Source organism: Morone saxatilis, unplaced genomic scaffold (genome assembly GCF_004916995.1).
Source record: "Morone saxatilis isolate NCDOM2014 unplaced genomic scaffold, NCSU_SB_2.0 Contig2, whole genome shotgun sequence".
Lineage (NCBI taxonomy): Eukaryota > Metazoa > Chordata > Actinopteri > Moronidae > Morone > Morone saxatilis.
In genome coordinates, this window is record NW_023339762.1 from 24200259 (window position 1) to 24214350 (window position 14092).

A 14092-nucleotide genomic window follows, 5' to 3' on the forward strand; every position below is an offset into this window, starting at 1 on the left:
ATGAAGTATGTATCTATGTATCTATCTATCTATCTATCTATCTATCTATCTATCTATCTATCTATCTATCTATCTATCTATCTATCTACATGTCTGGAAGCGATGTTTAAGCATTCTGTTGTTATTGTTGTTTTCAGATTTGACTTAAATAACAAAATGACAGATTGCCACAATGCAAAGATACCATCATTTCATAAGTATCTTTAACTGACCTGTCTGCCTCTCTGTCTGACTAATTGAAGATTGAAAGACACTTTTGTGATCTGCCTGACAAACAACATGGACAAATGGACACGTCTACAGAGGGAGAAAGCAACAAGCTAGCATATTGTGTAACGGATGTACCTCCCTGGTACCTGTGCATCCTGCTAGGCATCCAGGTACGTCAGCAAAGGGATTTTAAGGTCATGTTTGACATTGAGTCTCTATTCATTTCCTGATTAAGAGCCTGAGCAGTTTCTGATGTTATCTAACAATGTAAACATGAGCACACGTGTCACATGAGAGGTTCTGTTTGACGCTTCCTTCACGGTTGGTTAGACTTGGTTTTATTTACGCAGGCCTGATTGTGGAATTTTCCTCAGATACAGTCGACGTGGGAGAGTCAGTGAGAGGGTTTATTTTTTTTATTTAGAATATTTTTTTCCTAAAAACTGGAATGGAATCAAACTGTCAAAGTTGTGACTTTTCTTGGAAGTCCTTAGTTATATGTTATCTTTTATGCTATACACCATTGCCATTACAATTTTTACAGCACCATAATTCCAAGTACTGTATATAGTCCACAGACTTATAGGTAGTGCATCAGTTAATGTTTTGATGATGTTTTAGCCTCTAACCTGAGGCAGATTATTCCCCCACAGCACATAGAAATATGTGGTTAACTTTTATGTACATCAAACATAAACTAAATGTATCTCTCGATATATTTCTTTGTTCTCTCAGCACTGTTTGACTGCATTTGGAGGTATCATCGCCATCCCGTTAATCTTGTCTCAGGGGTTGTGTCTGCAGCATGACGGCATCACACAAAGCCACCTCATCAGTACCATCTTCTTTGTCTCTGGTATTTGCACTCTGTTGCAAGTTACCTTCGGCATTAGGTAAGGAAGTAAAGATGACGCAGTTCATGGGCAGCCAGGAAGATGTAGGTGGGATGCTGGGATGATACAGTAAATGTTTAGTTTAAGGGTTGTAGACAATACATTTCTATTTCTAATCACTGGATAATTTACATTCATTTACTGGATAATATAAGAACATAAGATAAGAAATCCAGCAGTACAGCAGGGTTCATTAAAGTGGAATTAACCATATTGCTCCTTCTGATTAAGCAAGCAGAACAAAACATCCTCTCAGCTTTCCTTCTTAACCTCTTTTGAACTGTGAGTCAGTCTTAACCACGAACAATAGAATATTCTGCGGTGTTAGTGGACATGGCTTCTATTTAAGGGATTATCGGAGGGAAAGTAGAGCTTTTATATTAAGATGCTTTTGAATGTTCAGGTATGTTTAGCTGTGATGAGAAAAAAATAGGTAAAAGAGTTTAATTACATATTGAAATACCTTAGTTTGGACCTCCCCCTTAGTCAGCATCTTGTATGCCTTTATCTTCTAATTTTAGGAAAGTCAAAGGGTATATTGTACAGGATTCAGCATGATCAAATGTATTTTATCTTACATATCAAATACAATTAATAATAATTCCTTTTTTAATAAAGCACTTTAATGCTTAAACCCAAAGAGCTTCACATATCAAAAGATATACAGAACAAAAAATTTAAAATCCCAAACACACTGTAAGCCACCATCCATATTACATCACAAAAATTATAAACATGAGCATACATATAATAAGACAGCACTGAATCCATACATAAATAGTTTGAAATGCAAGTGGGAAATAAAAGATATATTTCTATATTATGTATAAATAAGTAAAATGTTCATAAAAGAATGCTCATATAAAGCTGGTGAAATGAAGTGAATAAGATAGCACATAAACAAATAAGACACTTTAATTAGGCGATCTCATATAGATCAGATATATCATCTCATAAAAAGCAGATAGAATGGCAATAAAAGAACAACTGATGCCAAAACAGAGACTCCTCTCATAGTGTTTAGGCTACTCAATGTGAAGTATCCTTTTGTGCAGTGAAATACACACAGATGACTTGTAATGATGTAATGGCAGATTTTGTTTTGCAGAACGACAAACTTGAACTATGTTTTGTTGCTCTGAACTTGTACTATGCTTGCACAGCTTCAGTCCAGTTGACTATTGGTGTCACAGTAGGATTAGGGAAGGAATTTCCATCTTATTATGTTTGGAATTTAGTTCTTGCTAAATCCACATTCCCCTGGCTTAGCACCACTGATGCTTTCTTGTCTCTCGCCAAATACCAGCTGTAAGGAAAACAATTGGTAGGTTTAATGGCACACTGTTCCAGAAAAGCCAAAAGAAAACAAAACTAATTATTTCTCCCATCAAAAGATATTTGCTTGCTATATGTCTTCTCTATTCCCTTAATTTTTCCACAAATATACTTGTCTTCTGACTCTGAGACTGTTGCACTGGAAAAGTTCTGCGTCTGTTACAATCTGATGTGAATTGTTGATGGGGAAGTGAGCAGCAAAATGGGGATTATTACATAGCAGATGACTTTAACTCAGTTAATCTTTGGAACAGCAGTTGGCCTGATTAGAGAGTGACTCTCTCCACCTTCACATGATTTAAATCAACCATTTTACAGAATCATATGTGAGTGAAAGAAACAGGGACTGTGGATGCAGATAGAGACGGTGGACTTGAGAGGAATTGCACATCAAGCTAATATAACCTTTTAGTTGTTTTTGTTAAGTATGAAGGAGGTTGAATCACCTACTTCAAGTTACCTTGCACATCTGACACAATGATATCTGAATATGTATGACCTGTCTAGAAATCATCCTGGTGTCATATCTGTATGACTCCATTCTCTTAATTGTTCTTTATTTCCAGACTGCCCATTCTCCAGGGTGGTACATTCACATTATTGGCACCCTCAATGGCAATGCTGTCCATGCCAGAGTGGACATGTCCTGCTTGGACCCAAAATGCCAGCCTAGTCAACACCTCTTCCCCAGAATTTGTAGAAGTGTGGCAGAGTCGAATGAGAGCAGTAAGTAAACCATCTGATCTAATCACAACTTAAAGGACCAGTGTGTAGGATTTAGTGCCATCTACTGGTGAAGTAACTGATCACAGCTTGTGAGTAGGAGAAACTACAGTAGCCACGAAAGGCCCTGTCTAAACCGCTCTTGTCAACTTTGTTTTCTTAGTTAGCAACTAGCCGGTGAACATAGTGGAGCTTACTATATATACTATAGCTATATATATATATATTTATCAGGAATTGGTGAAGACCTAAGAGCTCAGTGAATATAACATTTTAAAGGTGAGTTCAACTTGTTGTTGAGTTCTGCTCCCAAGTGGAATAAACTGAATATTACTACTTCAAGGCACGTGAGAGTATTATGTATTGTGTGTGAAAATACTTTTTAGGGACTGTCCCATAGAAAATTATGAGCGTATCAAATTAGGTGCCTGAGCTGGGACAAATGCTCATTGTTTCAACAGACCCCTGGGCTGCACAAAAGCAGCCATTGTTCGATTGCTGTGTAATGGTCATATTATGTGTACATGTTTCATGCTAGCTTGAACTTTTGGTCCTGTGTGATAGAACATTGGCAATGCAGAGCCACGATTGATTTTCTTGTGTGGAGGTTAAAATACAGCATTTGTTATGGATAGTAGGTATTGTGGTAATCGTTGACAAAACAGTCTGAACAAGAAATTGATTTTTTCTCTGTCAGATATGGGTGTAGCTCACAGGTAGTCAAAACATCTCCAACAATAAGAGTGAAATTGCTAACTAAATATACCATATTTCATTTTGAGACATCAGCGTAACTTTACTACCTCTCGGCCCTGCTCCAGTAGCAACAGTGGCAACTGTAAGGATTTATAGGAAATAACAGTATCACTGATATGAATTAAACCAATGTATAATTTTTCTATAGTAATAAAAATGTTACAGTATTCTCTAACTTATGTTAATTTCTGGTAAATACCTTTGAAATAAGAGTGATGCTACATGTTATTGTACTTGTGTCTGTTTTCAGCTGCAGGGATCCATTATGGTGGGCTCACTATTCCAGGTGTTTGTTGGTTTCTCTGGCCTCATCGGCCTCTTCATGCGCTTCATTGGACCTCTCACCATCGCTCCTACCATCTCTCTCATTGGACTGTCCCTGTTTGACTCAGCTGGTGCCAATGCTGGCAACCACTGGGGCATATCTGCCATGTGAGTAAAATTCCCAAGCATGATTTTTATGGTTTGGGATCATTCTGTTACAAAGGTAAAAAAAAAATGCAAATGCAAAAATTAGTAGTCTATTTCAAACCTACCAATATATTGTATTTTACATTGCAATATAACATATTTTTGTCTAAATTTCTTATCATGTTGCATGTAATGCAATCACTTTTAGATAGCAATCAAACAAACTCTTCTGATATCTTTGTAAAAAGGAGTTTGTGCCAGTTTCAAACACACTTGTCTTATAGGTCATGCTAAATCAGCTTGATTCCCTGCCTAGAGTACAGCCAAGTTTTAAAAAATAATAACAGACTTGAAATCTGTGTAAAAGTCCTAATCTCTCTGCAGGGTAGGAAAGCCTATTAAAAGTTCCTTGCCAAAGAACCTGCTTATAGCTGCTCTGCTTAGTTTTGTGTTGGTTAGAGTGGACTTAGCTACAATGTAATACAGTATTTTTTTTATATTGTGAATGAATGTCTTTGTCCCTGTCTCATATAGGACCACAGCACTAATCACCCTGTTCTCACAGTACCTCCGTCATATACCTGTGCCCTTTCCTATGTACAACAAGGATAAAAAACTGCACATCTCCCGTGTCTACGTCTTTCAGATTCTCCCTGTATGTACCAAACAAATTGTCTTGTTTGCCAGTAATTGCCTTTTGGATCAAGACTTATGAAATGAATTATCCATTTTATCTTTAGACCACTTTACAAGAACAAAAAGGTGATTCTTTGTCTATGTATCCTCAGGTTCTGCTTGGAATCACTTTGTCTTGGATAATCTGCTACATTTTGACGACCTTCAATGTACTTCCTGCTGAACCAGAAAAGTATGGTTACATGGCCCGCACGGATCTAAAGGGAAATGTTATAAGCAAAGCTCCCTGGATCACTTTTCCATACCCAGGTAACAGGCTGCTAACTATCATCTGAACTGACTTTTTAATAATAAAAAAGTTAATAGAAAACTATAATGCAGGCTTCTGTGTCATTCTCTGTTCCAATATGTTTTAATCCAAATTTAGGTCAGTGGGGGATGCCGACTGTGAGCCTGGCAGGTGTGGTTGGCATCTTGGCTGGTGTGATTTCCTCCATGATAGAGTCTGTAGGGGACTACCACGCTTGTGCCAGGCTATCTGGGGCTCCACCTCCCCCTAAACATGCCATAAACAGGGGTATCGGCATTGAGGGACTGGGCTGCTTGCTGGCTGGAGCCTGGGGTACAGGAAATGGTACCACTTCATACAGCGAGAATGTCGGAGCCCTCGGTATTACAAAGGTACGACGAGCCTGTATGTATAGGCTGAGAAGAAGATTATTTGGTTATTTACTCAGACTTACACATTTGTAGATAAGCATAAACTTTTTTGGGGTATAGTTTCAAGAGAAGCCTTTTCTTTTTCTCTCTTTTCTTTTTGCAGGTTGGCAGTCGCATGGTAATAGTAGCCAGTGGAGTCTTGATGGTTGTCATGGGTGTGTTTGGTAAAGTGGGTGCTATATTTACCACTATCCCATCACCCGTGATAGGAGGGATGTTCATGGTTATGTTTGGCGTTATCTCTGCAGCAGGAGTTTCTAATCTGCAGGTAAACACTCTAAAACAGTAACGATTTTTTGCTTGCATTTTTTTTTTTTACATTGACCTAAATATTGCATTTAACATTTCCTTTTTTTCTGTTTTCTCCACATTTTCAGTATGCAGATATGAATTCGTCTCGAAACCTCTTCGTTTTTGGCTTCTCCATGTTCTCTGGTCTGGTCATCCCTAACTGGATCTTAAAGAACCCTGCAGCTATTGCTACAGGTGCATCGATAAAATTTCACTGTTTTTCATAAAAAGCTTCATACTTTTACTTGATTGTTAACAGAGGTTTAACTAATTTTATTGTGTTGTATTCAGGTGTGGTTGAAGTCGACCAGGTGCTACAGGTCCTTCTGACAACCAGTATGTTTGTAGGAGGTTTCTTTGGCTTCATACTGGACAACACAATTCCAGGTATTTTTTAATTATATTATTAGTTATTTGATTAGTAATACTATGTCTAAATTGTTTAAGTAATCAAAATCCTTATGTTTCTACAGTACCCTAGATAGGATTAACCAAACACTAGATGGGGTCTTTTCGCATGTTTTGTGGCCACCGTAGTTTATCCTACATGCTTGGAAGAGGAGGGTCAAGCCCCGAATTGAATCCTACACACTAGTCCATTAACTCGTCATACTTTTAGCCTATTAACAGCAAAATAGATTGTAAAAGTATGTGATACGTAATCTCCTAGCGGGAAGAAGAGTCAATATATAGGATAAAATAATAAAGGGTTAAACCTAATTTATTCCAAAGCTGATTCTTCTCTTCCATCAATTGACTGTAAGTGACGTGCTAAGTATCAGACACAGTGTAAGGTATGCAGTCCATAGATATGCATGTGCAAATAGGCATGTAATTACTTTAAACACTAAAGTCGCCATGACTAGAAAATAGAAAAAAAGTGTTGCCAAATATTTTATATACTTGTGACGTGAAAGCAACTGTTTTTTTTTTGCCTTGTATGTACATAAGTATGTGCCTGGTGGCACCGATAGCAAGTTATACTGTAGCAACTTCCTTCATTGCTAAGTAATTTAAAATTCAGCTATTCAGTAGGCTGTATGGTTAAAGACATTTATCATGTGTCCAACAGGATCAAAGCATGAACGAGGCATCCTGGCCTGGAACAAGGCTCACGAGGATGACTCCAGCAACACACTCGAGAGCGGAGAAGTGTACAACCTTCCCTTTGGTATCAGCTCTTACTTGTCTTCTTCCTCCTGGCTCCGGTACATTCCTTTCTGCCCTCCTGGTCCTAGTGTGCCCAGCTCCCTGAGAGGATGCGCAGCAGATAGTAATGCCCTGGAGCCTAAGAAGCCACTGGGACATCCAGAGCCTTCACAGATCATTATTGGAGTCGCTCTGTGAGCTGTTTGCTCACATCAGCATGCCATTTTGGGGATTTTCCAGCAACTATACCATCTGAGGCAGCTCATTTCGGACCTCTTGTACTTTTGAAGACAATGTACTGTAACAACATGGTGCAAAGTATTTCACATAAACTGACATTGGCAAATGATATCTTGCATAGGATTAATATATGGATATCCTTTAGGGGGGTAGTTAGGTATCTTTCTACAGATGTTTTAGTAGATATTTTGTATGATATAAAACTGGTGAAGAGAGAGAGATATATATGTATATCTCAACTTGGAGACTTGTTTTCTGTACAGTTTCACAGACATTTTCACAGAGCATACACTGTTGAATATAAACAATGATTTTTTTGGTTTAAAGCATATTGTTTTATTTGTTTTCTTTGATTTAATGTGATCACAACTAGATGATAGTGAACTTTGCTATGACAGTCAATATTTGAATAGTTGTGTCATTATCAGGTCATGCACTTTACCTATTTGTGTCAGGACTTTTCTCTCAGGCTTCTCATATCAATATATGCCAGCGTACAAAACCTTCCTCAATGCACAAATCAGGACTAGCCACTGAACTCAAAGGATATTTTTCAAAAAAGGTTTTTCTTGTGCGCATAGTAAACATGGGGCCACTGTGTATCAACACCAATATCGGTTTAAGTTGTCCCTGTCAGATCCTGCTTGATGGCTTTGTACAAACTAACAAAAGACTCTTCCCACACAGACCGTTGGTGTTCAGTAGTTGAATTGACCATCTGCTGGGTAGTGTATACCAAGGTCAACAGGATGCGTTCAAAATCGTCCTGATGAAGGTGACCAATATGATCTGAAAGGTCAGAGATGAGCCTAAATATGTCTGTTAGCTTCCTGGGAATGATCTCCTCACAGATGACTTCCAGGTTTTTTGTCTTGCGGAGGGAAGCCAGCTCAGCATCTTGGACTGAAATCTCTCCACTGCCCTCAAAGTGTATGCCAGCCAGCAGGATCTATTAGATGTAAAGAGGAAGACATTATCAGAGTTGAGGTGTATTTGCTGGTTTTACACTTCGAACACTTATTGATGGCCATATTTGTCTCACCTCAAATAACAGATGAACATCATCAAAGGATTTGTGGAAGGTGGGGTTCACCAAATTTGCCACCCCTCGTTTTATTCTACTTGCAGCTGGGAATAGGGCTGGTGGGTAAAGACAGACAGACAGTAAGAATGAGGTGTGGTAGAAGAGCAAGGACAGTTTGCTCAGCAAACCATTCCTTTCAGGTTTATCAGGTTTTTATCCTGTGATTTACTCCCCCGGACCCAAAAGGTTTCAATAATAATAACAATCTCTGAACTGTTAGGTCCCATGAAATACAGGCTTTACTGGGGTGCTGCTGTTCTGGCACATGTGAGAGCCAGGCTCACACCTCAACATACTGCAGTTGATCTATGGTATACCCTGCGATCTCTGACCTTACAGATGACTTCTATCTGCAGGCGATGAGACGTGACCTCGATCTTCAAAGGCAGCAGAAGAATCAAAGGCGGAGTAACATACGGGTTATACAACATGCTCCAGATGACTGGCTTAGCATTTGAGCCTCATTTTCACAGCATTCCTTAGACCCATGATTTAGGAAAGTCAGAGTTGAAAACCTGAACCCTTACTTAAGAGCACGAGGAAGGAAACAGTCCTTGAATACAATGCAGTCACATTGTGAAAAGCAGCCACGAGGAACTTTCATTTTGTGTTGATTCTGTATAGAAATAGCCAGTCTTCTCGCTGATCGTCTTGTTGTTTATAGGTCATATAGAGGCATCAGTATTAAACTGAGACTGTTTCATAACTAGTGAAAACTTTGTTTAGCATCTTTAAAAGACTAATAATTGTAGGCTACAGAAACACAAAAATTCATGGCAAAGAAGATTAATAACAATAATACAGCTGTGGTTTGTGAGGTTGTACAATGGTGTTTTGAGCTAAATGCTAACATGTTGATGTTTAACAAATACAATTTCACTAGATAAGTGAAAGCTTTGACCTGCTGGTGGTGCTAGAGGAAAAGTGAGGGGATCACCAAAGTCAGAGGGATCAATCCTCTGGCGAGCCTGAATGTCTATATAAATTGTAAGGACAATGCATTCAAAAGTTGTTAAGATATTCCAGTCTGGACGTTTTCGCCATACAGAAAAAGGGGACAGAAAGAAGGAAATTCAGACCACTGTTTTCATTTACTATCCAGTATCTCTGGCATTCTTTGCTGGCAGGTTTCATTAATGCATGTAAAATCTGGAACTCAGGCAGTTTACATTTCATATGGTATGAAGGATAAACTGCAGGTAATGATGTTGGGTAGATGAAAAGGAGAACAGATGGAAGAGAAAAGATGAAGAAAAGAGGAAATCATGCAGACATAAATGCAGACAGACAGTCATGCAGAGTTGGAGGCTGTGGTAGAGTGACTGATATATTTAGTGACTGAACAGGACTGTGTTGTTTGATGTTTTCAGCAAATCAAAATCGAAACCATTAAACTTGAACAGTTTTGTCTGGAGTCTAGTCTGGAGTAAAGATGTTGTGACCAGCTCATAGAGTGTAAAGCGAGAGAAAAGTTTGAAAACACAGTTAAGAAATTCATTAAATGTCTGAGCCAGAGTCAAACACCCAGCTGCCAATTCTTTCACTCCTTGTCATCTACTCGTTTATGTCAGGCATACAAACAAACAAACAAAACACAAACAAATTTCAAAGATTTCTGCAGGATCAAATAATCCACACAAGTTAGTCATAATGTTTAAATAATAACCTCCATTAATCTAAGCTCAATGAGTAGTATAATAATATATAATAATCATTTGAATCTTCTAGGTGAGTCCTCCAAATACAAACATACAGATGACATTGGCTGCTTATTTCACCAATATAACCATTTCATTGCTTTGCTTACCATGCAAAGAACCCAATTGTCCAATGTGTTCATTGAGATGCACGACAGTGTGTTTACATTTGGGAGCAACAAACCTGCCCAAAAATCATGCAGATTAGTAAACTGTAGATATCTCTCGTATGTTTTCCAGCTGAACTCGATGACAGAGGTCAAATATGTGCTTCTGGTGACTCCAGATTTTTATAATGAAGTGCTTTTTACTGCTGTTTGGATTTCAGTCTTAAAGTCTTTGACTCATACTTCCTGTCAATACAGAAGTGTCCATAGGCAAAACTAGAAACTCCAGCCACCAGATTTGTTGCTCTGCAGGCATCAGTACATTTGTGTTCCTGTCTGTAATGTTTTATCAGTGAGAGAACCGGGAATGCATAATCAAATCACAAAAGACCCCACCTCATTAGACAAAAGGAATTCCCTGACCAGAGCTGGTCTGAATATCTCAGCAGTATGCTTTTCATTCACTTGAGTAATATGAGTTTCCTCTCTCAGATCATTTTTGGACCCTCTCATTGTTTTCCTATTAGAAACAGGTGCAGATGACATCTGTAGCTAGATGAGAATACAAGTGTGCATAATATAAAAATGAGCTGTAACTTGAAAGCCACAGTATTTAACCTACAAATGTGTATAAAATTGTACTTATTTTGCATTTTATTTTTCATTCTGTACTATATAATATTCTAATAGTCTATTAAATCTAAAGGTGCTCTTGTGTTGTTTAAAAAGGAAGATGACAGAGCAGTTTTTCATGCATGGAGGAGCATTGCAGTAAAATGTGTGCAATATGTTCTCATGTCCAATACACATCATGAGCAAATTCCTGTTATAAAACTATGCTTGCATAACATTTTGTTAATTTGTTTTCAGTAAAAACTTCAGAGTTTGGAAAGAAAATAAAAAGATGTGGGTCTCTGTTTTTCTGGTTTAATAAAACAGTACAGCTAAAACAACGAACAAGGAACATTCAGTCTAGAGCCAAGAATAATTTATTTACTGAAACAATTTTTGAACACAGAATAAATAAATTGACTAAATTATAAGCTGTCATAAATTTCTATTATTGTCTGTGACTCACATGCACAAAATCAAAAACAGTTATCCCACTATTGGAATTAATCCATTATCACATTCTTACATGTCGTCTGATCAAATAATATTAACACTGCTGCTAAATAGTCTTTTTGCTTTGTTTTGTATTTATAAAAATGCATTCCTCTTAACTGTTTGCCATTCTGCATTAAAGTGTTGAGCTTCAGTTCAAGTCTTACCTTTAGTCCCATGTCGTGCGACACCTGGTTTGATGCAGCAGTACAAAAGACCAACAATGACCAATCTGCAGGGCAGCATAGCGGGCTGATCACTCTTACAATGTCACATGGAACTCCTACTACTGTGTACTTCTCTGCCTGTTAGCACCCAGGGTTCCCTTCTGTTGCATTTCCTCCCTTCTCTTTACTATGCTTCTGCAGCCTCGCATAACATCGGACTGTGGACCTTCTTCATCACTTGTGTTCTCTTACTCCATCTGTCCACAGGACTGTGTATTTTCTCCCCCTCCCATCCACATCTGATCTCTCTCTCTCTTTCTCTGCGTCTCGAAAGCCATCTCTCTTTTAATGCTTTCAGCTGGTTGCCATCAAGTTCACAGATGCACTCTTTTTTAAATCCTCCTGCTCTCACTACTTACAGGTATGTTAATGACACTTCTCGTCCTCATCCTAGCAGCAGCATTTTTATGTGTTTCTATTCATTGTTTATCACTTGAGTACTTCATACAGGACTAACTTCATGTGCCCTTATCCTTAAAAAAACACTTAAACCCCACTGCTGTTTTTAATGCAACTCAAAATCCAGTCATACTTCTTTTAAATTTGAATGGTTATATAGTTCAGCTGCACCCAGCAAACCATGGAATCATGTGCAGTACACATAGTCATTATCTGTCACTGCCATTTACAGTCTGTTTAGCCTTGGAAGCAGCATGTCATGTGAAACACTTTCTCTCCGTTGAACACATATGTTGTTGCTTTCTTTTAAACCATCTTATTCATCTTGGCTTCTGTTTGTGGGTTTGCAGAACTGATTGGGTGAGAGGCTATGTTTATTGTCTTCCTCAAGCTGTGTTTCTGTACCTGAAGTCTGTTTTTACCAACAGCGTGGCCCCTCAGCGGGTAGGAGGCTATGTGACAGTGCCAGGATGACCACCGGCAACCAGCTCGGTTTGTGGTCCATAGGAGGACAAATGTGGAAAGTTCACACTCCATGAACATGAAACTCAGCTAAGTGATTATTTCTAATTATACAATGCACGCACCCCAGAGTTCTGGACAGAAAACATATGCAGTAACCACAAAGAAAGACTTTGTTCACTGCTTGGCACAGTACTCCTTCTCCACATGCCTTAGGAACAGTTACCAGAAGTGCAACCATATAAAATAACTTTTATTTGTTTGAACACTATTTTTAACGTTCATTTATTTAATTTGGGCATACACAGTGATGCCAACATGTGAGCACAGTACACAGTTACATTTTCTAGAGGTAATTTCCATACATCTGGCCCTCAGGAGCTCAGATGTGGATGTGGAAGTCGGAATCGGACAAAACTGCGTCTCAGACTGAGATGTGGCTGTCGTGCTGTTGCAGAGGAATGCAGACCCAGTCTGTACTGAAGCTGGCAGGAGAACTGTGGCCTCTGTGAACCCTCCAAGAATTACAGCTCAACAACTTGAACAAACATATTATTCTTTCAATGGGCAAATTAAATAAAAATGTTATTCTAGGCTATGCCCCAAATAATTTCCTTTCTTAAATTGGTGTACTTACTGAGTGACTCAGAGGTGGATGGAGCCCTGTGTTAGGATTGGCCTTGTTTTTCTGATTATATTAAATAAGTGGATGATCACCTGGTCAGTGATAATAAGGCTGAGGCTTGATGTGTATATTGTCACACTTGAACAAAGCCAGCTGTCGATACTGAAGAAAATGTAGACTGAAGACAGGACATGCCTGTGGACTGACAGCAGTTGGTTACACACAAGAACAGCAAATAAAAGAAAAGAAAAGAAAAGAAAAGAAAAGGGTCTAAATAGTTCTGCCTGTCAAATCCTGCTGAATGTTTGCACAATCTCAACTGTGTTTAATATGCAGGGTGGACAGTGGTTGGCTGAACTATTTACTCAAGTTGTGTCCTTCAATAAAATATTGAGCTATTTGCACTTTGGGAACTTCCACTTTGCCACATTCTACATTTAGTACACATTACAGAGGGAAATATGTACTTATTTTACAGCTATAGTTAGTTACTTTACAGATTAATATTGTACATACAATGATACATTGCTTAAAATTACTGAACGACCCAATAATATGCTGCAGTTAAAATTGGCTCCATGCAGTTGCAACATTAAAATGTTGCTTACTTTAAGCATGGAAAAGGCCACCGCCATCCTTGGGGACTTAGACCAGGATACAAGCAAGCTCAGGTATAGAATAAGATCTTTCCAGGACGAGACACACATACTTCTTCCCCGTGTAATCAGTGCTTGCAGATACCACATGTCTTTAACCTCCCTGCCTACAGCATCCATCCTGTTTAGCAATCTGTTGAGTAGAACAAGTAAGTGATTTTGGACACGGCACAAACCTTTTTTCAAGGCACTTCAACACACAGGTGTAACTAATAATGTTAATTATGACTGCATTCCATTTGGTGTGCCAGTGTCAGGGCCATAGTATTGTGTATGCTGGCTCACTTACATGGCCGAGTACACTTAAATGGAACAGAGACATCATTAATGTTATTAATAACACCTGTGCTTTTCCTGCTATGACAAG

The 14092-nt window shown here is 38.5% G+C and overlaps 2 protein-coding genes across 2 annotated transcripts; one reads left to right on the forward strand and one right to left on the reverse strand.

Annotated features, from left to right (window-relative positions):
* Positions 1 to 242: 242 nt before the first annotated feature.
* zgc:110789 (Xan_ur_permease domain-containing protein) lies at positions 243 to 7685 on the forward strand (the record flags this gene model as incomplete). The annotated part of the gene is given in 11 exon segments (XM_035665196.1): positions 243 to 380; positions 946 to 1103; positions 3005 to 3164; positions 4168 to 4349; positions 4863 to 4983; positions 5117 to 5273; positions 5392 to 5645; positions 5788 to 5952; positions 6062 to 6170; positions 6267 to 6362; positions 7048 to 7685. Coding segments are annotated over 11 exon segments (1815 nt in total), but the record flags the coding sequence as incomplete, so codon positions are not given.
* Positions 7686 to 7695: 10 nt separating this feature from the next.
* On the reverse strand, positions 7696 to 11681 carry LOC118330590 (protein FAM180A-like). The gene is made up of 3 exons (XM_035665197.1): positions 11524 to 11681; positions 8407 to 8504; positions 7696 to 8313 (listed from the first exon to the last, which is right to left on the reverse strand). Exons 1-3 carry the CDS (start codon positions 11600 to 11602, stop codon positions 7984 to 7986), a joined length of 507 nt encoding a protein of 168 aa, XP_035521090.1. The 5' UTR covers positions 11603 to 11681; the 3' UTR covers positions 7696 to 7983.
* Positions 11682 to 14092: the final 2411 nt, after the last annotated feature.